Consider the following 26,584-nt stretch of genomic DNA (forward strand, 5'->3'; position numbering starts at 1 on the left):
CTTCTTTTTTTTTTTTCCTCCAACATTCGTGGCACTGTCGTGGCGCCCCCTGATGGACGGCGCCCTTAGCATTTGCCTATACGGCCTATGCCACGGGCCGGCCCTGCGGGGTACACCCTGGACAAGTCGCCACCTCATCGCAGGGCCAACACAGATAGACAGACAACATTCACACACGATTCAAACACTAGGGCCAATTTATTTATTATTTATTGTTACTATTTTTATATTCTATTTGTATTTGCTTTAGTTTTCTTTCCTTCACAGGTTTTGTGAAAGATGTTATTTGCTCAACCTGATGTTTGGATTTGTTGAAAGTGCCTTGGTTTTTGTGTACATTGTTCAATAAACAAATTAATTAATAATAATAATACAATTTAAATATATACAACGTGAATATTTTCATCTCATTTTATATGGCCTGTGAAAGCCTGGAAATAATGTGTCAATGAAGCACTTGATGTTTCATACTAAATCTATTTGTTTGTTCCATTTTTACAGAGAATACATGTGCTGCCTGCAATTACAAATGTTTTAAACTTTATTCTTATGTAATAATGCAACAAGTATCATGCATTGCAAAATAAAAAAACAATACATTAATAATCTGCTTGATTTAGGATGTCAAACCAAGTTATTCATCATGTTGTACACAGTAAGAATGACAATATATTTTACCAGTGGCGTTGCTCACCTCGGCCTTCAGTGATGTCCTACTTAGTCCGACTTCACCTCCCAGAATACCGTAATTGATGTCACCACATGGACAAGGCTGGAGATACTATACAGAAACACACTACTGAATCACATCAACAGTGTACAAAACTATTTTCCGGTGCATTTAACATTAAATAAATCCGCTTCAGTAATTAAAACATATCTGTCAAAATTAAAAGAATAAACATGAAAAAATAAAGAAATAAAATATTTGAACTCACAATTTGTAGCACCCATTTGACGGCGTATAAGCCAGTGGTGACGGCGTATAAGCCAGTGGTACCGTCACATTCGGTAGTTGGTCGTAGTCGGTTGATTCGTATGAAAGTGGCGGGCAAACCATTTCACCGCCGGGATAGCGTCCAGTATCGGCTGACCTCGTCTCACAAGATGTAGTTTCTCTTAAGTATCCTTCTTGAAAATGGTCTTGCAAATATACGTATATCTGCCACCTAATCAACATGTTGCTCTCCTTCTTTGTGAGTACCAGTGAGTTTTCTATGGTTCCGGTGCCACTTCCTGTTTTGGCAACTTGTGATTGGATACTCACTTGATCCAATCACAGCTAGAAGGCCTTACTGACAAGAACTGGTGATCTGATTGGCTATGGCAATTATCTATCAACTGTATGTGTCCGTTCACTTACAGTGCACAGATATGCTCATTGTCATTTCTGTATTTTTTTTAAAATTTTCGCTAACTGCTTATTTGCTATTACTTTTACCATCATATTTGTACATGTCGTATTTGCTGATGTTGCTCTGTTGTTGTTGTTGTTGTTGTGTTTGCTGTTGTTGTTTTTGTCTCTCTGTCTAATCCCCCTCTTGTCCCCACAATTCCCCCCTCTGTCTTCCTTTTTCTCTCTTTCTATCCCCTCCTGCTCCGGCCCGGCTGCACCAAATGATAATATAAATACATTTAATAAAGTCAAAATACAAGTAAGGCAACAAGAGAAGTATCCTACACTTCTCTTTTGTAAAGTAAATCTGAACAGCCGATATGGGCATCTACATCAACTATATGATTTGCCCGAGAAGCTGGGCAGGACATTATAAAAAAAATAAAATAAAAAAATAAAATAATAATAATAATAAAAAAAAAATAAAAAAATACAGTGCACAGACATTGTTGATTCTGAAGGCAGATTTGGTATAGCATGGCAACATAAGCTAGCTGAATTCTGATTGGATACAAACTAAAACTGAAAAAAACAGCACTGGAAGGAGCATAATATGGCATGAAGAGAATATGAATTTCAAGGGTTGGAATTGGGGGTTAAATCATCAAAAATGATTCCCAGGCGCGGCCACTGTTGCTGCCCACTGCTCCCCTCACCTTTCAGGGGGTGATCTAGGGTGATGGGTCAAATGCAGAGAATAATTTCGCCCCACCTAGTGTGTGTGTGACAATCATTGATTACAAATATGTTAAAAAAAAATTAAAAAATAAATAAATAAAAATGTATATAGTATATATATAAATATATATATATATATATATATATACATATATATATATATATAGTGGTTAGAGTGTCCGCCCTGAGATGGGTATGTTGTGAGTTCAAACCCCGGCCGAGTCATACCAAAGACTATAAAAATGGGAGCCATTACCTCCCTGCTTGGCACTCAGCATCAAGGGTTGGAATTGGGGGTTAAATTCCCGGGCACGGCCACCGCTGCTGCCCACTGCTCCCCTCACCTCCCAGGGGGTGATCTAGGGTGATGGGTCAAATGCAGAGAATAATTTCGCCCCACCTAGTGTGTGTGTGACAATCATTGATACTTGAACTTTAAGTTTAACTTTAACTTTGAATACTTTTACATATTTAGGGAAAGTCAATTAAAAATGACTTTTATCTTTAATTATAATTTCTGGTCATGTTAGGCCAGCAGAGAAGGTCTTGCTGGCCCTGACGGCACACCACTGTATTTTACCGTATTAAAAAGTGCCATACTTTAACTGTAAAAATATATATATCGTTTTTCCATATAACATTAATATGCTGTAAAAAAAAAAAAAAAAATCTGTAAATTTTTCAGTAAAATTCTGGCGATTGAGCTGACTTTTTACTGCAATATATATCTATTTTTTACAAATATGTTAAAAAAAATTTAAAAAATAAATAAATAAAAATGTATATAGTATATATATACATATATATATATATATATATATATATATATATATATATATATATATACATATATATATATATATATAGTGGTTAGAGTGTCCGCCCTGAGATGGGTATGTTGTGAGTTCAAACCCCGGCCGAGTCATACCAAAGACTATAAAAATGGGAGCCATTACCTCCCTGCTTGGCACTCAGCATCAAGGGTTGGAATTGGGGGTTAAATTCCCGGGCACAGCCACCGCTGCTGCCCACTGCTCCCCTCACCTCCCAGGGGGTGATCAAGGGTGATGGGTCAAATGCAGAAAATAATTTCACCCCACCTAGTGTGTGTGTGACAATCATTGGTACTTTAACTTGAACTTAATTGTTGTTCCTGACGACGTCACTGTTTGCTAGAATCAGACGGGTTCAAATGAATGTTGTTTTCATGCAATAGTTGTTAGACTTCCTTACAATATTGCCTGTTAAAGAACCTAAACGGCGTCCTAAAATCAATCATTGAACCCAAAGGTGATTTGTTCAAGTGTTTAATTAGCTGCATCTTCCACAAACTTCTTGATTTGCCAGTGAAATAAAAAAGTCAAACAGGTGCGGCGCTAAAAAAACCTGTCGTCTCTGGCATTATTGAGACAGAACTTGCAAGAGACGAGGGACATGTTTGACTAAAGACACTATTCCAGATGAAAAGAGAGCATTTAATGGGCTTCTACGGACAAAAAGATGGGAGAAAACTAACTTGGTTTGAGTCAGAGGAGACCCTCCATCTCCCTCATGAAGGCTTCATACACCTGGTCCTTGGTCTTCATGCTGGGCGGGGCCACAGCCCCGATCTGAGCGGGGTGAGACATGCCCTTGGCGGCGGACATCTGTTTCAAGCCGTGACCGTCATCGCCCCTCCGCCCCCCTTTCTCCAGGGGACCCATCGCGGGCCCCGGCATGGGGCCGCTCCTATCCCTGCGCACTCTCAGGGCGGTGGGCACGAAACGCGTGACCTCCGCTTTGGGATTGGTGATCTGCGGTTTGGCGGAGATGGTGGCCCCGGCCCCGCCCCCCACAGAAGTGATGTTGGCTCTTTTCTCGATGGTGGCCGCGTGGAGGTGGGTGGCGGCGGCGGTGCCCGGGGGCGGGGGCATCTGCATGTGACTGGAGCGCATGGAGGGAGGCGGCATGCTGCTCTGGGAGCCATCTTGGCCCGATCCTTTCTGCCGCTGGACTATGCTGGGAGGAGCACTCAGCACGTTGGCGCTGGGAGGGGGGGGGAAGAGGGTGTGAGGCGGCGCCATGGGACGCGGGGGTCCTCCTGCTCTCGGGGGAGGGGGAGGGATACCTGGAAGAAGACGCAGGACACTTAGATTTTATGTCGGGGGGGAAAAACCTTTCAATGCAACTCGGATTGTACGGTTTAGCGGTACTAGTATAGTACCGTGATACTAATTAATCATATTCGGTACTATACCGCCTCTAAAAAGTACCTCCATTTATTTACTTGATCAGTTCTTGAACAGGGTTGTAAATATAAGTTTGTATATTGAATCACATTTCTCCATAAGAAACAACATAAACACAAATAATGGGTTCCAGCCTCGGCAAAAGTCAGTATTTTAGTAAAACTGCGTACACTTTAAACACAATAAAAATTTCTATAAATCTTTTTTTTTTTAATTACAAATTAAAAATGTAAAATAAAAATAGATAACACAGTAAAAACATTTTAAAAATCATATAAATAATTAAATACTAATAAATAAACAAAAAAACGCTATACAGTAGTGTATATCACATAAATGTAAAATGGGGTTAGGATTATGTATAGTGTATTTATATTATTCACATGTGAATAATGCTGTATATCAGACTGTATTTATGTTATTCACATGTGAATAATGCTGTATATCAGACTGTATTTATGTTATTCACATGTGAATAATGCTGTATAATAGACTGTATTTATATTATTCACATGTGAATAATGCTGTATAATAGACTGTATTTATGTTATTCACATGTGAATAATATAAATACAGTCTATTATACAGCATTATTCACATGTGAATAATGCTGTATATCAGACTGTATTTATGTTATTCACATGTGAATAATGCTGTATATCAGACTGTATTTATATTATTGACATGTGAATAATGTTGTATAATAGACTGTATTTATATTATTCACATGTGAATAATGTTGTATAATAGACTGTATTTATATTATTCACATGTGAATAATGCTGTATAATAGACTGTATTTATGTTATTCACATGTGAATAATGTTGTATAATAGACTGTATTTATATTATTCACATGTGAATAATGCTGTATAATAGACTTTATTTATGTTATTCACTTGTGAATAATGCTGTATAATAGACTGTATTTATGTTATTCACATGTGAATAATGTTGTATAATAGACTGTATTTATATTATTCACATGTGAATAATGCTGTATAATAGACTGTATTTATATTATTCACATGTGAATAATGCTGTATAATAGACTGTATTTATATTATTCACAAGTGAATAATGCTTTATAATAGACTTTATTTAAGTTATTCACATGTGATTAATGTTGTATAATAGACTGTATTTATATTATTCACATGTGAATAATGTTGTATAATAGACTGTATTTATATTATTCACATGTGAATAATGCTGTATAATAGACTTTATTTATATTATTCACATGTGAATAATGCTGTATAATAGACTTTATTTATGTTATTCACATGTGAATAATGCTGTATAATAGACTGTATTTATGTTATTCACATGTGAATAATGCTGTATAATAGACTGTATTTATATTATTCACATGTGAATAATGCTGTATAATAGACTGTATTTATGTTATTCACATGTGAATAATGCTGTATATCAGACTGTATTTATATTATTCACATGTGAATAATGCTGTATAATAGACTGTATTTATATTATTCACATGTGAATAATGTTGTATAATAGACTGTATTTATATTATTCACATGTGAATAATGCTGTATAATAGACTTTATTTATGTTATTCACATGTGAATAATGCTGTATAATAGACTGTATTTATATTATTCACATGTGAATAATGCTGTATAATAGACTGTATTTATGTTATTCACCTGTGAATAATGCTGTATAATAGACTGTATTTATGTTATTCACATGTGAATAATGCTGTATAATAGACTGTATTTATATTATTCACATGTGAATAATGCTGTATAATAGACTTTATTTATGTTATTCACATGTGAATAATGCTGTATAATAGACTGTATTTATGTTATTCACATGTGAATAATGCTGTATAATAGACTGTATTTATATTATTCACATGTGAATAATGCTGTATAATAGACTGTATTTATGTTATTCACATGTGAATAATGCTGTATATCAGACTGTATTTATATTATTCACATGTGAATAATGCTGTATAATAGACTGTATTTATATTATTCACATGTGAATAATGTTGTATAATAGACTGTATTTATATTATTCACATGTGAATAATGCTGTATAATAGACTTTATTTATGTTATTCACATGTGAATAATGCTGTATAATAGACTGTATTTATATTATTCACATGTGAATAATGCTGTATAATAGACTGTATTTATATTATTCACATGTGAATAATGCTGTATAATAGACTGTATTTATATTATTCACATGTGAATAATGCTGTATAATAGACTGTATTTATATTATTCACATGTGAATAATGCTGTATAATAGACTTTATTTATGTTATTCACATGTGAATAATGCTGTATAATAGACTGTGTTTATGTTATTCACATGTGACTAATGCTGTATAATAGACTGTATTTATATTATTCACATGTGAATAATGCTGTATAATAGACTGTATTTATGTTATTCACATGTGAATAATGCTGTATAATAGACTGTATTTATGTTATTCACATGTGAATAATGCTGTATAATAGACTGTATTTATATTATTCACATGTGAATAATGCTGTATAATAGACTGTATTTATATTATTCACATGTGAATAATGCTGTATAATAGACTGTATTTATGTTATTCACATGTGAATAATGCTGTATAATAGACTGTATTTATGTTATTCACATGTGAATAATGCTGTATAATAGACTGTATTTATATTATTCACATTTGAATAATGCTGTGTAATAGACTGTATTTATATTATTCACATGTGAATAATGCTGTATAATAGACTGTATTTATATTATTCACATGTGAATAATGCTGTATAATAGACTGTATTTATATTATTCACATGTGAATAATGCTGTATAATAGACTGTATTTATGTTATTCACATGTGAATAATGTTGTATAATAGACTGTATTTATATTATTCACATGTGAATAATGCTGTATAATAGACTGTATTTATAGTATTCACATGTGAATAATGCTGTATAATAGACTGTATTTATATTATTCACATGTGAATAATGCTGTATAATAGACTGTATTTATATTATTCACATGTGAATAATGCTGTATAATAGACTGTATTTATATTATTCACATGTGAATAATGCTGTATAATAGACTGTATTTATATTATTCACATGTGAATAATGCTGTATAATAGACTGTATTTATATTATTCACATGTGAATAATGCTGTATAATACTGTATTTATGTTATTCACATGTGAATAATGTTGTATAATAGACTGTATTTATATTATTCACATGTGAATAATGCTGTATAATAGACTGTATTTATATTATTCACATGTGAATAATGCTGTATAATACTGTATTTATGTTATTCACATGTGAATAATGTTGTATAATAGACTGTATTTATATTATTCACATGTGAATAATGCTGTATAATAGACTGTATTTATGTTATTCACATGTGAATAATGTTGTATAATAGACTGTATTTATATTATTTACATGTGAATAATGTTGTATAATAGACTGTATTTATATTATTCACATGTGAATAATGCTGTATAATAGACTGTATTTATATTATTCACATGTGAATAATGCTGTATAATAGACTGTATTTATATTATTCACATGTGAATAATGCTGTATAATAGACTGTATTTATATTATTCACATGTGAATAATGCTGTATAATAGACTGTATTTATGTTATTCACATGTGAATAATGCTGTATAATAGACTGTATTTATATTATTCACATGTAAAAAATACCTAGGTGTTTATTGTCTATTGTGAGCGAACTGTGGTGCTGAATTTCCCCCAGGCAATAAAGTACTTTCTATTCTATTCTATTAACTTTCTATTCAATAACAAAGCCAAAACAAGAGAAGCTTACCAGGTGGTCCTGGGGGCGGTAGTCTGGGCGGGGGTCCACGTGGTGGGGGGCCCGGTGGAAGGCCAGGAGGGGGGCCGGGCGGTGGACCAGGCGGACGACCTGGTGGAGGTCCAGGGGGCAGAAGACGAGGTATTGGGCCCCTCATGCCAGGTATAACCGGAGGCCTCAAGAACGGAGGAGCTCCTTAAGGATGGGTACAACATTAATGAGGTCTAAGGATAAAGGTCCTAATGTTGACTAAGATTCTCAGCTAACCTGGTGGAGGGCCTGGAGGCGGACCGGATGGTGGACCTGGAGGCCTCATTGGTGGAGCAGGTGGAGGACCCATAGGTGGAGGCCCTGTCATCGGGGGACCTTGCAAGGGTGGTGGACCTTGCTGTCCAGCTGGCCCACTGGCAACAAGCGGATCCCCTGGTGGACCCTTGTCGTCATCGTCCGAATCCTCCGATTCATCCGTGCACTCTTCCTCCACCTCTTCTTCTTCGTCATCCTCAGGGATGGACTGACCTGAATACAGAAAACAACGTGTCAAATTATAGAACATACCCTGAATACAAGGTGAGTGCAAAAGCAGTGAAGTTGTCACGTTGTGTAAATGGTAAATAAAAAGAGAATACAACAAATCCTTTTCAACTTATATTCAATTGAATAGACTGCAAAGACAAGATATTTCATGTTCACACTGAGAAACTTTGGTATTTTTTTGCAAATATTAGCTCATGTGGAATTTGATGCCTGCAACATGTTTTTAAAAAAGCTGGCACAAGTGGCAAAAAAGAGTGAGAAAGTTGAGGAATGCTCATCAAACACTTATATGGAACATCCCACAGGTGAACAGGCTAATTGGGAACAGGTGGGTGCCATGATTGGGTATAAAAGCAGCTTCCATTCACAAACAAGGACGGGGCGAGGGTCACCACTTTGTCAACAAATGCCTGAGCAAATTGTTGAAGAACAACATTTCTCAAGCAGCTATTGCAAGGAATTTAGGGATTTCACCATCTACGCTCCGTAATATCATCAAAAGTTTCAGACAATCTGGACAAATCACTGCAGGTAAGCCATGATATTACACACCTTGGATTCCTCAGGCGGTACTGCATCAAAAAGCCACATCAGTGTGTAAAGGATATCACCACATGGGCTCAGGAAGACTTCAGAAAACCACTGTCAGTAACTACAGTTGGTCGCTACATCTGTAAGTGCAAGTTAAAACTCTACTATGCAAAGCCAAAGCCATTTATCAACAACACCCAGAAACACTTCGCTGGGCCCGAGCTCATCTAAGACGGACTGATACAAAGTGGAAAAGTGTTCTGTGGTCTGACGAGTCCACATTTCAAATTGTTTTTGGAAACTGTGGACGTCGTGTCCTCCGGACCAAAGAGGAAAAGAACCATCCGGACTGTTCTAGGGTGAAAGTGTAGAAGTCAGCATGTGTGATGGTATGGGGGTGTATTAGTGGCCAAGACATGGGTAACTTACACATCTGTGAAGGCACCATTAATGCTGAAAGGTACATACAGCTTTTGGAGCAACATATGTTGCCATCCAAGCAACGTTATCATGGACGCCCCTGCTTATTTCAGCAAGACAATGCCAAGCCAGGTGTTACAACAGCGTGGCTTCATAGTAAAATAGTGCAGGTACTAGACTGGCCTGCCTGTAGTCCAGACCTGTCTCCCATTGAACATGTGTGGTGCAATATGAAGGCTAAAATATGAGAAGGGAGACTGTTGAACAACTTAAGCTGTACATCAAGCAAGAATGGGAAAGAATTCCACTTCAAAAATGTGTCTCCTCAGTTCCCAAACCTTTACTGAGTGTTGTTCAAAGGAAAGGCCATGTAACACACTGGTAAAAATGCCTTTTTGCAATGTGTTGCTGCCATTAAATTCTAAGTTCATGATTATTTGCAAAAATAAGTGAATTGAAGTGAAGTGAATTATATTTATATAGCGCTTTTCTCTAGTGACTCAAAGCGCTTTACATAGTGAAACCCAATATCTAAGTTACATTTAAACCAGAGTGGGTGGCACTGGGAGCAGGTGGGTAAAGTGTCTTGCCCAAGGACACAACAGCAGTGACTAGGATGGCGGAAGCGGGGATCGAACCTGCAACCCTCAAGTTGCTGGCACGGCCACTCTACCAACCGAGCTATACTGCCCCACAATGCAAAAAATAAAGTTTCTCAGTGTGAACATGAAATATCTTGTCTTTGCAGTCTATTCAATTGAATATAAGTTGAAAAGGATTTGTTGTATTCTCTTTTTATTTACCATTTACACAACTTCACTGCTTTTGGGGTTTAGTATGTTTGAGGACAGTACTCACCTGCCATCTTTAACATCATGGCCTGCAGAGGTGTGATGACCTTGGTTTTCTTCACCAACCTCTTTTTCTTTAGCTTTCCATCCCGGGTGGCATCTGAAGGCATGTCAGCGAAACGCACACTGCGGCCTGATGGACAGGAGACAACTTAGTGTGTTAGTGTCAGCACACAAACGACAATATCACCCAGAAGAAAAATGACCAAAATTATGCTTACACCTTTTGCTACTTTTCCACAGTAGCTAGACCGGCGATAACTACACTATATTGCCAAAAGTATTTGGCCACCCATCCGAAGGATGAGAATCAGGTGTCCTAATCACAGGTGTATCAAATCAAGCACTTAGGCATGGAGACTGTTTCTACCAACATTTGTGAAAGAATGGGCCGCTCTCAGTGATTTCCAGCGTGGAACTGTCATAGGATGCCACCTGTGCAACAAATCCAGTCCTGAAATTTCCTCCCTCCTAAATATTCCAAAGTCAACTTTATTATAAGAAAAGTGAAGAGTTTGGGAACAACAGCAACTCAGCCACCAAGTGGTAGGCCACGTAAACTGACAGAGAGGTCAGCATAGTGCAAAGACTTTCTGCACAGTCACTTGCTACAGAGCTCCAAACTTCATGTGACCTTCCAATTAGCCCACGTGCAGTACGCAGAGAGCTTCATGGAATGGGTTTCCATGGCCGAGCAGCTGCATCTAAGCCATACATCACCAAGTCCAATGCAAAGCGTGGGATGCCAATTACAGTACAATGGTAAACAATTCTACAGTAACGGGATACTAAAGTTTATATCCTTTTAAATGGCATTATCATTATGTATTATGATGACATTATATTATAAACACTGTATAGTTTACGCCATTAGACTGTACAACTCCTTTCTGGGGGGGGGAGGGGTACTAGGATGACAGGGGATGCAAAACAATAACAGTGAAATACTTTTTCATAACATGGTCACTACTGCCTAGTTTCTCTTGTTATATTCTTATTTTACTGTTATATTTTTATTCTCATCGTTGCTTTTTATTTTTATTCTATTGTAATATTTTTCTATTTTGTCTCCATTTATACCCCCATTATTTACTTTTTACAATTTTGTACACTGCTGCTGGAATTTAAATTTTCCTGAGGGAACTCTCCTGAAGGAATCAATAAAGTATTATCTATCTATCTATCTATCTATCCATCTATCTAGTTTTTAATCAGTTATTTCTTCAGCTTAATAGCGTGATGTCGACAAAAACTCAGAGTCTGCATAAAGCCAAATATTTTTGTATTGCACATTGTTGTAATGTGTGGCACCTTGAGACGAGAATATGTCGACAGTCTAGAAGTAAAATGTCTTCCTTCACTCCTTATTTTCACAGTTTTACTCATTTTTAGGTTTAAAATATAAAAATCGCAAATCGAATCGCAATTTAGGAGAGAAAAATCTCAATTGGGGTTTTTCTCACGATTGTGCAGCCTTAATACAAACACACTTCTTCTTTTTTCTCCCCTTTACAGCCACCTTGCCGTTCCCGCGCTGCACAGAGGGTTTTGGGACATATTTTCAGACCAGCCAAAAAGCGCCAGAAAAAAAAAACTACACTAGCCAAATTTCCATTTGATACTGTCACACGTAATACTGTGGTATCTACGATACCGGTATGTCCCCACTATTGTTGTACCGATACCAATATTTTGGTACCGGTACTAAAATTGTTTCGGTACTTTTCTAAATAAAGGGGACCACAAAAAAATTGCATTATTGGCTTTATTTGAACAAAAAATGTTAGGGTACATGAAACATATGTTTATTATTGTAATTTAGTCCTTAAATAAAATAGTGAACATACTAGACAACTTGTCTTTTAGTAGTAAGTAAACAAACAAAGACTCCTAATTAGTCTGCTGACGTATGCAGTAACATATTGAGTCATTTATACACCTATTATTTTGTACACATTATGAGGGACAAACTGTAAAAAAATATTATTAATCCACTTGTTCATTTACTGTTAATATCTGCTTATTTTCTGTTTTAACATGTTCTATCTACACTTCTGTTAAAATGTAATAATCACTTATTCTTCTCTTCTTTGATACTTTACATTAGTTTTGGATGATACCACACATTTAGGTATGGATGTGATACCAAGTAGTTACAGGATCATACATTGGTCATATTCAAAGTCCTCATGTGTCCAGGGACGTATTTACTGAGGTTATAAATAGAGATGTCCGATAATATCGGCCTGCTGATATTATCGGCCGATGAATGCTTTAAAATGTAATATCGGAAATTATCGGTATTGTTTTTTTTATTATCTGTATGTTTTTTTTAAATTTTTATTAAATCAACATAAAAAACACAAGATACAATTACAATTAGTGCACCAACCCAAAAAACCTCCCTCCCCCATTCACACAAAAGGGTTGTTTCTTTCTGTTATTAATATTCTGCTTCCTACATTATATATCAATATATATCAATACAGTCTGCAAGGGATACAGTCCGTAAGCACACATGATTGTGCGTGCTGCTGGTCCACTAATAGTACTAACCTTTAACAGTTAATTTTAGTCATTTTCATTAATTACTGGTTCCTATGTAACTGTTTTTATAATGTTTTACTTTCTTTTTTATTCAAGAAAATGTTTTTAATTTATTTATCTTATTTTATAAATAAATTTAAAAAAAAACTTTATCTTCACTATACCTGGTTGTCCAAATTAGGCATAATAATGTGTTAATTCCACGACTGTATATATCGGTATTAGATGATATCGGTATCGGTAATTAAGAGTTGGACAATATCGGAATATCGGCAAAAAAGCCATTATCGGACATCCCTAGTTATAAACATAATATACATTTTAAAAAAACGAAAGAAAATGTTGTGATGCCAAAAAATATCGATGTAATCATAGTAGCATCGACTCGATACGTGCCTGTACTTTATATCATTACAGTGGATGTTAGGTATGCATCCACCAATGGCGGTATCGTACTGAAAATGATTCATTAGTATCACGGTACTATACTAATACAGGTATATACAACCCTAGTCCCCACTGAATATTAAAGAAAGCCGTCAATAGGTGGGTAAAATGTGAAACACTTACTCGCCCTTTCACCTCTGTCCTCATCTTTCTCATCGTGCCTGTCACCTCCCTTCCGTGGGTCACCGTCGGCATCCCGCTCCTCATCGCTGTCCTCCTCAGACTCGCTGTCGTCGTCGTCCATTTCGTCCCGGTCGCTCTCGCTGCCGCTGTCCTGCTCGGTCGACACCTTGTCCAAACCGGGAATTGAGGGTTCTATTTAGGCAAAAACAGAAAACAAGCAGTGTTGTTGGTAAGTGTTATTATTATTATTTATGATCATTGCAGCTTTCCCAATGATGAAGGGACAGGTCCGAGTCGTACCCATTTCTGTGCCGTAAGGCCGACGTGAAGGAATGCCATACAGTGCCAAAATTTGTGGCGGCGGGGGGCCGGGTGGAGGTCCAGGTGGTTTCTTCCCGGGAGGTAAACGTGGCACAGGTGGCAGTATGGGCATGTACGAGCCAGATAGAGGTCCTTTCCTAAAAGAGATGCAAATACAGCAATATTAGTCACGTGGTTCCGAGTACGGCTGCACAACTAATCCCATTTTAATCAGGATTTTGTCAGCTACAAATAAATGAGGGTGATGAGCTGATAGGTGTTTGCAGCACTTCCTCGTTAGTTTTTCCACGTGTAAAACGTGCAGCATGAGGCTGCTCCATCCGGCTGAATTGAAATAGGCTTGTACGGTATACCGGTACTAGTATAGTATCGCAGTACTACTGAATCAAAAACGGTACTATACTCTGCAAAGTACCGGTTCGCCATATTTTTTTTTACAGGCATGACGGCGGGTTGTCGTGACGTGGTGACATTGCTGGTTTTACGAGCAGAGGAGCATGTTGGGCAGCGCACACACACACGGAGTACTTACAAGCAGACACAGTGTGTAGACAGAAAAGGGAGAATGGACACATTTTGGTGTAAAAAGTCAAGATAAAGGTGAAGTTATAACACTGAAACACCCTCAGGAAGAGGTACTTTAAGACATGGCTAGCTAGTTAGCGACTAACGTCCATCCACAGTGATTTAGCTACTTCTAAATCACTAATCCTCGTCTCCATGGCAACAAATAAAGTAAGTTTCTTACAAGTATCATTATCACTGGAGGACGAGGAATAGCTAAACATGCTTCACTACACACCGTAGGAGGATACAATAGCTCACCACTGTCACAATGTAAACAAATGCCATGGGTGGATCTACACCTGACATCCACTGTAATGATACCAAGTACAAGAGCATATCTAGTTGATACTACTATGATTACATCCATATTTTTTATCATCACAAAATCTTGTTTCCTTTTTTAAAATTCATATTATGTTTATAAAGTCAGTAAATATGTCCCTGGACACATGAGGACTTTGAATATGACCAATGTATGATCCTGTAACTACTTGGTATCAGATTCATACCTAAATGTGTGGTATCATCCAAAACTAATGTCAAGTATCAAACAAGAGAAGAATAAGTGATTACTACATTTTAACAGAAGTGTAGATAGAACATGTTCAAACTGAAAATAAGCAGATATTAACAGTAAATGAACAAGTAGATTAATAATACATGTTTGCAGTTTGTCCCTTCTCAAAGAAAAATGCCCTATACTTGCGTTGTTTACGGCTGTCAAAACCATGCAAATGGCGAAAAGGATGAACGTTTCTTCACAGTTCCTCGAGAGGTAATCAAGAAGGGCGAAATAGTGCGAGATTTTATTAAAGACAACGAGAAAAGTGGCACACACTCCAGTCCAAGGGAGCAGAGTGGAAGAACGCACGGGTTTGCAGTGATCCCTTTGTCAAAGGTTTGTTTGATACATTTATCATTTTAATTGTATTTCCCATTTAAGTATTATCCCAATATTATTTGTATTTTATCTTGTTTCGGAGTTCTTCAAATGCATTTCTGCTGCGAAAGTTTTGTAAACCACCAACTCAGCGAGTCAAAATAAAAGTAATCAAATGTGAGTGTAATCTAAAAGAGCTAAGTTTTTACCAAAGTTAGCAATTGTGAAAGAATCTTTCAGCACATACACAATGTTGACATCTATAGTTATATTTTGATAAACAATCATAAATTAATCTTTCAGCACTTACACAATGTTGACATCTATAGTTATATTTTGATAAACAATCATAAAGTAATCTTTCAGCACATACACAATGTTGACATCTATAGTTATATTTTGATAAACAATCATAAATTAATCTTTCAGCACTTACACAATGTTGACATCTATAGTTATATTTTGATAAACAATCATAAAGTAATCTTTCAGCACGTACACAATGTTGACATCTATAGTTATATTTTGATAAACAATCATAAAGTAATCTTTCAGCACGTACACAATGTTGACATCTATAGTTATATTTTGATAAACAATCATAAATGAATCTTTCAGCACATACACAATGTTGACTACTATAGTTATATTTTGATAAACAATCATAAATGAATCTTTCAGCACGAACACAATGTTGACATCTATAGTTATATTTTGATAAACAATCATAAAGTAATCTTTCAGCACATACACAATGTTGACATCTATAGTTATATTTTGATAAACAATCATAAATGAATCTTTCAGCACATACACAATGTTGACATCTATAATTATATTTTGATAAACAATCATAAATGAATCTTTCAGCACATACACAATGTTGACATCTATAGTTATATTTTGATTAACAATCATAAATGAATCTTTCAGCACATACACAATGTTGACATCTATAGTTATATTTTGATAAAGGCGGGAAAAACAACAAGGCAACAAACAAGGCTTTATATGATTGAAATAATTAAATTAATAGTCTATTCAACTTGAATGTCACAAAATTCCATAAAAACAAAGACTTAGGGGTTTTTTTAGAACAAAAATGTGCATGTTTTCACATTTTTAAAGTATCGGTTTGGGTGCCGTTCAAGCACCTGCACCGTTTTTAGAGTAACGATTCGGTACTAGAAGCTGTGAAAATGTAAACGATACCCATTTCTAATCATGACTCAAATATCGTCATACGTATCGTATTGTGACGTTCTTGCCAATATCCATCCCTAAGGTGGACACAAAAAGTACACTTGAATAATTCAAACCTACCCAAAAGTGGAACCTTTCTTCAGTATTGAGGGCGGCTGAGCCCCTGGTAGAGGGATGTCCTGGATGTGGATGTTGGAGGGTGCGTGAGGCATATCGGGTAGGGGAATACTGTCCACCTCAACAGATTCTGCATTCTGGGGAAAAAAGGAAAATAAGTTAACTATATGATTGTTGGGTAAAATAACACTTTCAGCCAATACAAATATAAGATTTGCATTTGTCATTAAAACTTGTCATGTGCAGATATTTCATTTAATGGTACAGCTGTCAAAATGAAGAAGACATACAAACCTTGACTGAATCAAAATAGAGCGCCAGCTGACCCCGCTTAGACTCGTAGTCCAGTTCAAGCTTGCGCAGATCCTTGTAGGTTTCAGGGTTCTCTCTCTCATACAGGCGGACAATACGTTCAAACGTCTCACGTAGTTTCTTCCTCTTGTCCCTCAGCACCTTCTCATTCAGCAAGGGCTGCTGGACCGGGTTGAACTCTGTTGTCAAGGCAACGGGATACTATTCATTTCTTACGACCATGGTAGTATACAGATCAGGGATTGTTTACAAGTACACAATAAATATTTAGTGTGTATTCCAACCGTGACGGACGAGGGTACAATTTTCGCTCCCGGCCCGCAGGGTCTAACATACGGGGGGAGTGGTGCCAAATAGGGCTGCACAAAAAGGATTATTTCTTGAATCAAGTAATATTTTTTTCAATTAGTCGTGTAGTTAGAATTTATTTTTGTATCAAACTTTTTTTAGTGCAGTGGTACAAATAATTGTACAAATTAATTCACCAAAAATACACCAATAATTGTATTGTATCTGGAAATGTTACAGTAAATGCATGTTGTTTGGTCAGGGAGGCAAAATAAAATTCTCCCTAAAAACCGCCACTACCCTCTTATTATTGCACAGGCTATAGATAATATATGAAGATATCATATATTATCTTCATGTAACATTTTCATTACCGCCAAACCTTGAAAATAGGGTTGTTGTTTTTTTACTTGAAAACAAATCAAATATAATACAATATATTGTAGCCCCCAGAAGTAATCACAAAGTCTGACGCAATTTTTACCTTTTATTACCAATCTCATGATAACAAATAACAGCCCAATTCCAACAGGTTTTACCTCCCGTGCAAACACTTTGGCCTTGTGAGTCTGCGCTTACCGGACACGCAACAACACTTCCTCATTCAAGCACGGACGATGTGTTTGCAAACGTGGGAACAACTGACATCAAATCCAAACCACACAAACATAAAACACTAGCTGGTCACTACAGTATGAATTGACATTATTGACAAGATATGTACCGAAAACTTGACCACCGAAAAAATACTTTGATCACCGAAAACCGCGCTACTGAAACCGGATGTAAACAAAACGCACGCCATTGTCTGAAGCGTTGTCAGCATGTCTGTGATGTGGACGTCATTTTTATATATTTTTAATTTTTATATATCCGTGGACGGATATCAACAAAATGCGCAAATATTAAGAGGACAGAGGCTGCTTCTCAGGAGAGAAAGTCCAACGAGAGCATAAGGCGATAACGCGTTAACTATAAGTTCCTTTACAGCACTCGTTTTTTTAACACGCAATACATTTTCGGGCCAGTCCGTAGCGTGTGGTAGCGTGGGGTAATGTAATGGAGTCCAGTTACTGATGAGCCACAAGCTCGAAAGCAGCGAGCAGAAACACACAAAGAAAAGGGTACAATATGAAAATCCGATGTCCAAAGCCACGACAAGTCGTTCTCCTGACAAGATAAGACTATTTTAACTTTGATCACCGTGAGATGTGTCACTGGAGCCTGTTACAGAGAGGAGCTTCTTTTCCGTGTTTGGATGTAGTTTACTGCATTGATAACATAAAATGTGGATTGTTAGTGTAACTGCTTTAATAAGATGGGCTAAAAGCTTAACAGAAAGGTAAGAGAGGCAGGATGCAGAAGGTAGACAGGAAATCTTTATCATTCTTTAGTCTTGTCGTCAAAACATGTCAAGGAACCATCTCAAACAAATCAGACTTCCGGCTTCACAATAAAAGCGCTACGCGTCACATTCGCTACAGTAACCAAATAAAAATGTTTTCCTTACGATCATGCTCTGATTGTCAAAGATGTTTTAATGTACTATGGATGACGTTTACATAAATAAATGTTAGTAGTTCAGTTGAGGAATATACTGTAGAGGGGGACATTTAGTGGCAGATTTTTTCACAACCTGTTCTGATTGAGAGTCCGCAATTACAGAATGTTTATTAGCAGGCTGAAGAGCACACATTATTAATAGGGAAGTGTAAGACATTGTCGTGCAGCAAAACAAATATGATTAACTTGCACAACATGTAATGTACAGAATATCAAAAGCATTTATTTAGGTATAAGTATCACATTTTGCATTACCAAACATCTTTGACAAAGCATGATCGTAACAATCCACATTTTGTGTTATTAATGTGTGAAACTGGTATCTAAACGTGAAAGAGTAGCTCCTCCCCTAAATGCAAGTGCTCCTACAGCAGGAATACAAACTCTATTCCTACAAAATACAAAATCTGGCAAGACACCAACGCAGTGCAGGTACATATTTTTTATTGTCATTAAAAGAGCATTTATGTTTATTTTGTGTTGAGCTATTGAACAAAAGCATAATGTTTAAAAACATTTCATTATAGCAAACTAATTGTCCAGTCATGGTAATAAAAACTTGAAAATGATCTGTCTAGGGTACACATATTAATTATTAGCAAACACATTGTACCATTAGAACACTGGAGTGATAGTTGCTGGAAATGGGCCTCTATACACCTATGTAGATATTGCACCAAAAACCAGACATATGCAGCCAGAATAGTCATTTACCACATTAGCAAAGTAAAGAGTGTATTTCTTTAAAGTTAAGACTAATTTAAAGTTATCTTCTTTGAAAAGTACAGTGCTTTTCCTTAAAAAATAAGGACATTTCAATGTGACCCCAAACTTTTGAACGGTAGTGTACCTTCAGAAGCAGCCTCAGTGATGTAACCAGGAACCTCCCAAATAAATAGAGGAGCACATGGGACTGTACCTTAGAGCGTAAGTTGGAACTGTAACTAAGTGTACAGCCCAATACGTCTCTCCTCATGAGTAAAATTTAACTCTGTCTCTGCATGATTCCTTGCTTCTTGTCTGTTTAATTGATGTCATCGGTGTTTGAACCTGACAATGTTCATATACGTAAACCAACCAATCGTTGTTGCACGTCCCCTGCCCGTGAAGTTGCACTAGTCCACTTCTTCTTTCTCCTTTCCCTCTCGCTTCTTTTCTAGCATGTAGCTTAGCTAACCGCTACATGGGTCTAAACATAGCTAAGCTACGGAAATCGCTACTTTCCCGAGCACGGTGCACGCTGCTGCTCACTGCTCCCCTCACCTCCCAGGAGGTGAACATGGGGACAAATTTCACCACACCTAGTGTGTGTTTGTGACCATCGTTGGGACTTTAAAAAGTTGCGAAGCTACTGCCAAACTACTGGGAAATGTAGTTAAGCTACGTAGCTGCTGGCGGCACAGTCATATTTACTTGTGTGTTGTTGTTGTGGGTCAGTGCAGTGGGTGGGAGACGACGAGGAGAGGGGTTTAATAGCCCATGGAGTATTGCGGGGGAGAACAAGGAACACAACCAATAAGCGGCGTTTGGTCATTTTAACGTGAAAAAAATTCTATCTAGATTTTCTTCATTCATATCCTGTTTAAAAATATATCGATATATCTTACACACTTGATGTATCGCCCAGCCTTACATGCATTGCATTAGTTGTTTACGTGAGTTGAAAAATAAAGTTAACTTAGATCAGTGTTTTTCAACCACTGTGCACACCAGTGTACCGTGAGATACAGTCTGGTGTGCCGTGGGAGATGATCTCATTTCACCTATTTGGGTTAAAAATATTTTTGCAAAGCAGTAATTATTGTCTGCAAATGATGTGTTGTTGTTGAGTGTCGGTGCGGTCTAGAGCTAGGCAGAGTAACCGTGTAATACTCTTCCATATCAGTAGGTGGCAGCCGGTAGTTAACTGCTTTGTAGATGTCGGAAACAGCGGGAGGCAGTGTGCAGGTAAAAAGGTGTCTAATGCTAAAACCAAAAATAAACAAAAGGTGAGTGCTCCTAAGAAAAGGCATTGAAGCTTAGGGAAGGCTATGCAGAACAAAACTAAAACTGAACTGGCTGCAAAGTAAACAAAAACAGAATGCTGGACGACAGCAAAGACTTACTGTGGAGCAAAGACGGCGTCCACAATGTACATCCGAACATGACATGACAATCAACAATGTCCCCACAAAGAAGGATAAAAACTGAAATATTCTTGATTGCTAAAACAAAGTAGCTCAAAGGAAGACATGAAACTGCTACAGGAAAATACCAAAAAAAGAGCAAAGGCCACCAAAATAGGAGCGCAAGACAAGAACTAAAACACTACACACAGGAAAACAGCAAAAAAGTCCAAATAAGTCAGGGTGTGATGTGACAGGTGGTGACAGTACACCTACTTTGAGACAAGAGCTATAGTGATGCATGCTTGGTTATGCTTTAAAGTCATATCCAACAATTGCGACAACGACTTTTTACTGTCAACCGAGTTCGTTTTTTAATGATTTCTGCTGGTGGTGTGCCTCCGCATTTTTTCAACGCAAAAAATGTGCCTTGGCTCAAAACAGGTTGAAAAACACATCCATGTTGACGTCCGTGTCTCCTCTACTTAACAGCAATAAAAAGATAGGAACCCCCCTAAATAATATTATTACACTATATGTACTCATTTAATCATTATATTATTTTTGTTTACACTTGAAAAAAAAGATAATTTTTAAAAGGGTGACCTTTTATTTTGCCGCCACAATCAAGTACGTATAGGGGAAACCCTGACATACATTCAGTGATAGCTAACATTGGCAGCTAAATCTCCATTATTAGCTTACAACACACAAAGCTAGTGTGTGTGTGTCTTATGTACGTGCTCAAAGCAGGATAGAATCTTTAGTTGGTGCTCTCTCTGGGCAGCCGCGCAAAGGTTGCGAATGAACGTCCCAGTCTAGCGCGAGTACACTCTTACATCAGAATAATAGAAATGAAGAAATCTGTCTTCTCACCCATTTCATCCAATTTCTCCATGTCTCGGATGATCTGCCTGGGGTCTTTCATCTTGAGAACAGCGGCTCTCACCATCATCCTTTGCTTTTTATTCTGGACAGACAATTGATCATTGTGAGCAAAGGGGATCACGGAAAGTCATTGGTAGAGCAAATGACTGGAAATTGCACAGAAAATGATTAATATACCTTTTTTAACTCCCTTTTCCTGGCTTCTTTTCCTGCAAGGTAAGTTGAGTAAAAAACAAACATGCATTATTTTTCCATCCTGGCCATGATAACAATGGTATAATTTGCATACATTGTATAGACCAGGGGTGTCCAAAGAGCAGCCCCTTAAAAAATACTATTAAAAAAATACAAATAAAAGAGTGGAATAAAAGACCAAACAAGTAAAATGTAATGAGAAAAATGTGGAATGTTGACTCTAATAACACACAGCTACCATGTAGGCTGTTTATTCTTTAAAACTGTCATTGCTCAAAAAATAACAATGACTCAAAATTAATGTTATGAATTATTGACTTATTCAAGGCTCCAATTACTTCACATCAAATATTCCACTTTTAAATGTTTTTTGGACAAAATATTGCATATTTTGTGTGTTTGCTTAAACTAAGTTTTTTTTTTTTAAAAGGCAAGAAACAAACAAACAAAAATTTTTTTTTAAACTTTAATTATTGACTGATAGATCTGAAGTTGATCTAGAGACTTAAAGTACAAAAACAAAACGTCAGACTTATTTAATTAACACTTTTATAAATGGTGTCTCTTTGGAGAATTATTGACCTATTTTGGGGGAAAATTTTGCCCATTTTGTGTTTTTGTCATATAAAAACAGTGTTCTTTGACAAAAAATATATATAACGTAACAAAAACAATAAATACCTATAGTCGACAGATGGATCTGAAGTTGATCTAGAGACTTAAGTGTTGAAAGTTTTTTTTTAAAAGTATGACTTATTTTTAACACTTTTATGGGTGGGCCATTTTTTATCCCCAATTATTTTTGTGGAATTTTGTTTTTTTAAAGAAATTGCTCAAAAAAATTATAAATTAAAATCAACGATGTTATGAATTATTGACCCATTTTATGTTTTTGCCATAAAACAGAGTTTTGTGTGACAAAAACATGTTTTTTTTTGTTGAAAAAAAAGGCATACAACATTAAAACATGTTTTTACTTTTATATCGGCAGATAGATCTGAAGTTGATCTAGAGACTTAATTAAAGTACAAAAACAAAAATGCCTGACTTATTTAATTAACACTTTTATGAATGGTGTCCTTTTGGATCCCCAAGAATTTGTGGGATTTGTTCAAAATGCATTGTTCAAAATAATTATAATGAATTAAAATCAATGGTGTTATGAATTATTGACTTATTCAAGGCTCCAATTACTTCACATCAAATATTCCACTTTTAAATGTTTTTTGGACAAAATATTGCATATTTTGTGTGTTTGTTTAAACTAAGTTTTTTTTTTTTTTAAAAAGGCATGAAACAAACAAACAAAAATTGTTTTTTTTTTAAACTTTAATTGACTGATAGATCTGAAGTTGATCTAGAGACTTAAAGTACAAAAACAAAATGTCAGACTTATTTAATTAACACTTTAATAAATGGTGTCTTTTTGGTGAATAATTGACCTATTTAAGGCTCCAAATTTTGGGGGGAAATTTTGCCGATTTTGTGTTTTTGTCATATAAAAACAGTGTTCTTTGACAATAAAAGACAAAAAAAAAAAAAAAATAACGTAAAAAAAACAATAAATAGTTTTTTTTTAAAGTATGACTTATTTTTAACACTTTTATGGGTGGGCCATTTTTTATCCCCAATTATTTTTGTGGAATTTTGTTTTTTTAAAGAAATTGCTCAAAAAAATAATAAATTAAAATCAACGATGTTATGAATTATTGACCCATTTTATGTTTTTGCCATAAAACAGAGTTTTGTGGGACAAAAACATGTTTTTTTTGTTGAAAAAAAAGGCATACAACATTAAAACATGTTTTTACTTTTATATCGGCAGATAGATCTGAAGTTGATCTAGAGACTTAATTAAAGTACAAAAACAAAAATGCCTGACTTATTTAATTAACACTTTTATGAATGGTGTCCTTTTGGATCCCCAATAATTTGTGGGATTTGTTCAAAATGCATTGTTCAAAGTAATTATAATGAATTAAAATCAATGATGTTATGAATTATTGACCTATTTAAGGCTCCAAATATAATTGGAACATTTTGCAAATGTTGTGTTTTTGCCATATAAAAACAAAGTGTTCTTAGACAAGACGAGCACAAAACAAACAAAAACAACATAAAAAAAAACAAAACTGTAATCGACAGATGGATGTGAAGTTGATCTAGAGACTCAGGTGTTAAAAGTTTTTAGTTTTTTAAAGTATGACTTATTTGAATTTGAACACTTTCATATCCCCAATCATTTTAGTGGTATTTATTTTAAGCACATTGCTCAAAAAATAATAATGAATTAAAATCTATGGTGTTATGAATTATTGCCCTATTTAAGGCTCCAAATTTTAGGGGGAAATTTTGCAGATTTTGTGTTTTTGCCTTTTAAAAACAAAGTGTTATTTGACAAAAAAAGGCACAAAAACCAAAAAACCTAATAAAAAATGTTAACCTATAATCGACAGATGGATCTAAAGTTGATCTCTAGAGACTTAAGTGTTGAAAATAAAAATAAAAAGACTTATTTTGAACACTTTTATGGGTGGGGCCTTTTTCATCCCCAAATATTTTAGTGGCATTTACTTTTTTCAAAGACATTACTCAAAAAAATAATCAATAAAAATTAGGGCTGCAACTAACGATTAATTTGATAATCGATTAATCTGTAGATTATTACTTTGATTAATCGATTAATAATCGGATAAAAGAGACAAACTACATTTCTATCCTATCCAGTATTTTAATTTTAAAAAAACAGCATACTGGCACCAAACTTATTTTGGTTATTGTTTCTCAGCTGTTTGTAAATGTTGCAGTTTATAAATAAAGGTTTATTTATAATTAAATTAAAAAAAAAAAAAAGTAATTTAAAAAAAAACCCTCTGCGCATGCGCATAGCATCCAACGAATAGATGACTAAATTAATCGGCAACTATTTTAATAATCGATTTTAATCGATTTAATCGATTAGTTGTTGCAGCCCTAATTAAAATCAATGGTGTTATGAATTATTTACCTATTTAAGTCTCCAAATTTTAGTGGAAGATTTAGCAAATTTTGTGTTTTCGCCATATAAAAACAAAGTGTTTTTACACAAAAAAAAACACAAAAACAAAAAAACCTTAATAAAAAAAATTAAAACCTATAGTCGACTGATGGATTTGAAGTTGATCTTGAGACTTGAGTGTTGAAAGTTAAAAAAAAAAGTATGACTTATTTTGATCACTTTTATGGCTGGGCCATTTTTCATGCCCAATTACTTTAGTGGTACTTTGTTTTATCAAACACATTGCTCAAAAAATTATCAATTAAAATCAGAGGTGCTATGAATTATTGACCTATTTAAGGCTCCAAATGTTAGTGGAACATTTTGCAAATGTTGTGTTTTTGCCATATAAAAACAAAGTGTTTTTGGACAAAAAAGACACACAAAAAAACGTAATAAAAACCTATAATCGACAGATGGATCTGAAGTTGATCTAGAGCACGGGGCCAGATGTGGTCCGTGACATCATTTTATCTGGCTCGCAAACACCTGGAAATTATGTGTCAATAAAGTACTTCCTATTTTATCACTAAATGTAATTTATTTTCTTCATTTTGACAGAAAAAATATATGTACTGCTTGAAATTGCATACATTTTCAACTTTAATAGTTTCCAATATTGCAACAAATATTACAGTATACTTACTTTCCAAACATGTTTTTGTCTAAATAAAAATACTTAACTTTACAGCAAACTACCCATCAAATTAATAAAAATGACTATAAATTTGACTGTAAATTGAAAAAAACAACTGTTTTTTTGCATCAAAATTGTGTTGACTGAGCTGCCAGTTTTTGACTGTAAAATCTACGGTTGTTGTTTTTAACTGTGTATCACTGTAACTGGAAAGACGGTACATTTGTGTTTGCGGTAAAAAAAAACTGGCAGCTAAGCTACCAGAATAAAAAAATAACTTGTACTGTTTTTCCATGAACAATATAATGTTGTAAAAACCAGTGTCAATTTAATAGTAAAATTCTGGCAACTAAGCTGCCAGCTTTTTCCTTAAACACTTATATGGGTGGGGCCCTTTTTGATACCCAACTATTTTAGTGGCATTTAGTTTTTTCAAACACATTGCTCCAAAAATTAATCAATTAAAATCAGAGGTGTTATGAATTATTGACGTATTTTGTGTTGTTGCCATAAAACAGGGTTTTGTGTGACAATTTTTTTTTGTTACAAAAAAGGCATACAACATAAAACAATTTTGTTCACTTTTATATCGACAGATAGACCCAAAATTGATCTAGAGATTAAAGTGTTGAGTAATAATATCATTCATACATAAAATATTTATATATACATGACTCTTTTTTTTTTTTTACTTGAAAACTTTCCGGGTCCCTGGGACCAACCTTGAAAGGACCCCTACAGATTAAAAAAAAAACAAATCTATATATTGTATTGGTTTTGAAAAAGAAAAAAAGACAAAAATGGCCCCAGCATGTTTATTTTGTTGTGAGTTTGGCCAGCCCTGACATAGACTGT

At 35.4% G+C, this 26,584-nt stretch overlaps 1 protein-coding gene across 2 annotated transcripts in view; it reads right to left on the reverse strand.

The window, feature by feature from the left end:
* Positions 1–3,354: 3,354 nt before the first annotated feature.
* Positions 3,355–26,584, reverse strand: part of LOC133642833 (WW domain-binding protein 11) — a 34,493-nt gene continuing 11,263 nt past the window's right edge. For both annotated transcript variants that reach the window (XM_062037239.1, XM_062037238.1), the window contains exons 3-12: positions 22,038–22,069; positions 21,849–21,942; positions 16,999–17,195; positions 16,708–16,841; positions 13,917–14,074; positions 13,617–13,808; positions 10,507–10,632; positions 8,428–8,679; positions 8,173–8,355; positions 3,355–4,181 (exon numbers count right to left, since the gene is read on the reverse strand). In XM_062037239.1, coding sequence (XP_061893223.1) covers positions 3,601–4,181; positions 8,173–8,355; positions 8,428–8,679; positions 10,507–10,632; positions 13,617–13,808; positions 13,917–14,074; positions 16,708–16,841; positions 16,999–17,195; positions 21,849–21,942; positions 22,038–22,069 — 1,949 coding nt within the window. In that variant the 3' untranslated portion in view covers positions 3,355–3,600. The remainder of the gene's footprint in view (positions 4,182–8,172; positions 8,356–8,427; positions 8,680–10,506; positions 10,633–13,616; positions 13,809–13,916; positions 14,075–16,707; positions 16,842–16,998; positions 17,196–21,848; positions 21,943–22,037; positions 22,070–26,584) is intronic.

Source organism: Entelurus aequoreus, linkage group LG25 (genome assembly GCF_033978785.1).
Source record: "Entelurus aequoreus isolate RoL-2023_Sb linkage group LG25, RoL_Eaeq_v1.1, whole genome shotgun sequence".
NCBI classification, from domain to species: domain Eukaryota; kingdom Metazoa; phylum Chordata; class Actinopteri; order Syngnathiformes; family Syngnathidae; genus Entelurus; species Entelurus aequoreus.